The 3,327-nt window shown below is 48.7% G+C and overlaps 1 protein-coding gene across 1 annotated transcript in view; it reads right to left on the bottom strand.

Moving 5' to 3' along the window:
• Nucleotides 1–389, bottom strand: part of whrnb (whirlin b) — a gene marked incomplete at both ends in the record, with an annotated part of 114,689 nt that extends 114,300 nt beyond the window's left edge. The window contains one exon of the mRNA XM_083645422.1: nt 1–389. This exon is cut by the window's left edge and continues 10 nt beyond it. Coding sequence (XP_083501548.1) covers nt 1–389 — 389 coding nt within the window.
• Between the last annotated feature and the right edge of the window lie 2,938 nt (nt 390–3,327).

Raw genomic sequence — 3,327 nt, 5'->3', positions numbered from 1 at the left:
ATGGACCCGACGTAGTTCTGCAGGGTGGCGTCCCCCTCCGGGCTGCCATTGCTGGGCAGCAGGTCGCTCTTCAGGTAGAGCCCCTCCGACGTGTACTGGTCGAAGAGCAGCTGGTCGGAGCGCGGGATGACCAGGCGCAGCATGGGCAGCAGCTGGCGCTTGTTGGCCGCGTTGAGGATCACTTTGAGCGTCTGGACCAGGTCGAAGACGTTGCGCTTGGCGTGGTACACATTGAGACAGTGGATGAACTGCTCTCTCTCCGGCTCGCTGAGCAGCAGGTTGAGGGCGTTGTGGAGCCTCCGGACGTTCGCCGACAGCGCACGGCCGCCCGAGCCGCTCAAGTTCACCGATGCTGTGTTGAGCGAAACGCGCTCCAGGTCCGCGCTCATCCTACAACATGACGGGGAATCACCGCATCATAGGACGGAGCAGGCATTTGGTAGCTATAGCGCCGTTGAAGTCGAGCCTCCCTTTAATCAGATAACAAAGTAAAACAGCTCCACCGCGCATCGGGCAACTTCAACAGGTGACCGCTGATCTGGTCTACGCGCGTAACGGCGCTGATGTGCAGCGCACCCGATGCATCAGCCAGAAAGAAAGCACTTCTCCAGGTCGGTGCTTGCTTTCTCCTTCCACAGAATCAGTAGAGATGTTCTTTCTTCACTGTTTTTAATAAGTCCAAGTCCTGCTCCAGTACCGGACAACATTCAAATAGTGTCCAATCTGGTGTCCGCGTGATGAAGATCCGTGTGGGGGCTGTCTTTTTTGTCTCTAAATAATAAAGCAGGTAGGCTATTTCATGAACCTCTCTCTCTGTCCTTCTCCAGCTAGCCACATGGACCTGACAAACTCCAGTCAGAGTCTGCTGGGCTCGCTAAATGCGACGAGGGAGCTTCCACACAGTGCGCAACTCAGTGTGCGCTCAACTGTTCGCCCTCAGAGCCTCTCTGTGTAGGAAATGACGCAGAGGTGTGTGTGTGGTGTGTGTGTGTGTGTGTGTGTGTGTGTGCGTGCGTGCGTGCGTGCGTGTGTGTGTGTGTGTGTGTATGTGTGTGTTGCTTAGGAACTGCCAACACCAGGCTACTCTTTACACTATTTCTATGCTTATTTTTGGCAAGCCATTAACTGATGTCATAACACAGTTGAGTGAAAGCAGAAATAGCATTATCAAAATGTAAAATATGGAGCAATATCTACAGTAGAGCTAAGAGCACACATCAGGCTTTGTTCCACACACTTTCCTGTGACACTTTCTTGGCTCCAGATAACAGTTAGGTGTCTGCCTCCCTCAGCCGATAAGCTGATCAAGCTGCATTAGCAAACGCCTTCCTGAGACTTCTTGTCATATCCAGGGCCTATAGGGCTATTTATAAACAGCTATTTATAGGCTATTCCAGTCATCTTCCTTATGACAGTAACAAAGCTCCCCCTGTCTCCCATGTGTACGAGCGTCCCAGCATCCGCTCCTGCCTCAAAGGGTGCCTGCCGCACGCCTCCTCCCTGACAAGATGGAACACTGCTGGGCCCCTCCCTCCCTCCATGCATTTCTCACAATACACCAAGTTTCTTTGGACGATGGTCTTCGCTATTAGTAAAAGTGATGAGAAGAAGCATTCATGTGTCCTCCGTGCTCCACGCTATTAGCACTTTAGCATACACTGCATTGAGTGATACCCTAGGCCCTATAAGCTCCCATTACTATCCTAAGTCTAGCCTTTTAGTAGGCCTTATAAAACAAATTGTTAGTGGTTTTCGTAAATTCATCAATAAAAAATAATTAATATCATTAACGCAATATAGCTGATGTAGCCAGGTTTATTTTTTGAACTATTTGGGGTGAGCAATCACATATCCGCTGTGCAGTGGTTTTTAACTGCAGCCATACACTATTGCCCACCAGCTTCAGTTTATATTGTAATAGGGACATTAGTCCCTGCTAGTTCAAACATTAGTTAGCCTATTTTCATAGCATAGCTGATGACAAAAATTAACCAATCTGAAAACGGACAGACTTTGCAAATTAGCAATGTCATTATAGCCTAGAGCTACTTCAAGTTCTTACATTCTCACTTTTGAGCTGTACCTACGCTGTACCCCACAAGTTTCATTTCGGTGTCCTTGTTAACAGGCGAAGCCGTTCACACCACCCGCGCGCGCGCCACGCTGACGCCGTGCCGACGCCACGCTCACGCCACGCCGAAGCGATCACTTGACGCTGAAGCCGTGAAGCCTTATGTACCTTATATGACCTTCGAAGACCCCCGGCTACTGCACCTCCCCAAGCCACATTTATTTACATACAACTGACATATATTCACCTGACCTATAGTGACCTGACCTATGACCTATATTCACCTGACCTATAGTGACCTGACCTATGACCTACATTCACCTGACCTATAGTGACCTGACCTATGACCTACATTCACCTGACCTATGACCTATATTCACTCCAACTAGTTTTAGTCTTTTCTGATGAAGGATGGATTTTCCCACAACAGTCCCCCACACTGCAGCCCTCCACGTCCTGCACTGCCCGCACGCTCTCTGACGAGAGGGGGGCACCTTTCTCTGACCAGGGCGTTTGACCTAACAAGCGGAAATTGATGATTTGGGAGTGGGTTGAGTGCGATGCTAACTTCTGGGTTCACCTAAAAAAAAAAGGAGAATGGGACAATGTAAGCTTTCTGGTGATATCAAAATTATTTTTTTACTCCAAAGATTGAGATGCACTCCTTTATGTCTTGACTGTTTCCAAACTATATTTTTGAGAAAAATGCCCTCAAAGTTTGACAAAGCAAGCTAGTTCTGCTTGAATGAAATGCCAAGGCTTTATCTTACTAAAATCAGGTGAAACCCCAAAACAGCCAAAAGCAATATTTTCTCATAAAACCATGTTTCTACACAAACAGGCCAGTGCGAAATGTGATGGATTTTGTCAGAGCAGGTCACATATAGTTTTGATTTGGGACAGAACTTTCACTTCAGTGATTTTGTTTTGCAAATATGGGGTAGATAACTGCGGGGAAGGCATCTCCTCCATTCACACTTCACCCTGAGTGCTGCTGTGCACCCTGTCCATTAACACTTCACTCTGAGTGCTGCTGTGCACCCTGTCCATTCACACTTCACCCTGCGTGCTGCTGTGCACCCTGTCCATTCACACTTCACCCTGAGTGCTGCTGTGCACCCTGTCCATTCACACTTCACCCTGAGTGCTGCTGTGCACCCTGTCCATTCACACTTCACTCTGAGTGCTGCTGTGCACCCTGTCCATTCACACGTCACCCTGAGTGCTGCTGTGCACCCTGTCCATTCACACTTCAC

The sequence above is a fragment of the Poromitra crassiceps genome (genome assembly GCF_964638095.1).
Source record: "Poromitra crassiceps genome assembly, chromosome: 10".
NCBI lineage: Eukaryota > Metazoa > Chordata > Actinopteri > Beryciformes > Melamphaidae > Poromitra > Poromitra crassiceps.
Note: the sequence above shows the minus strand (reverse complement) of the source record. Positions and strands in the feature narration are given on the sequence as shown.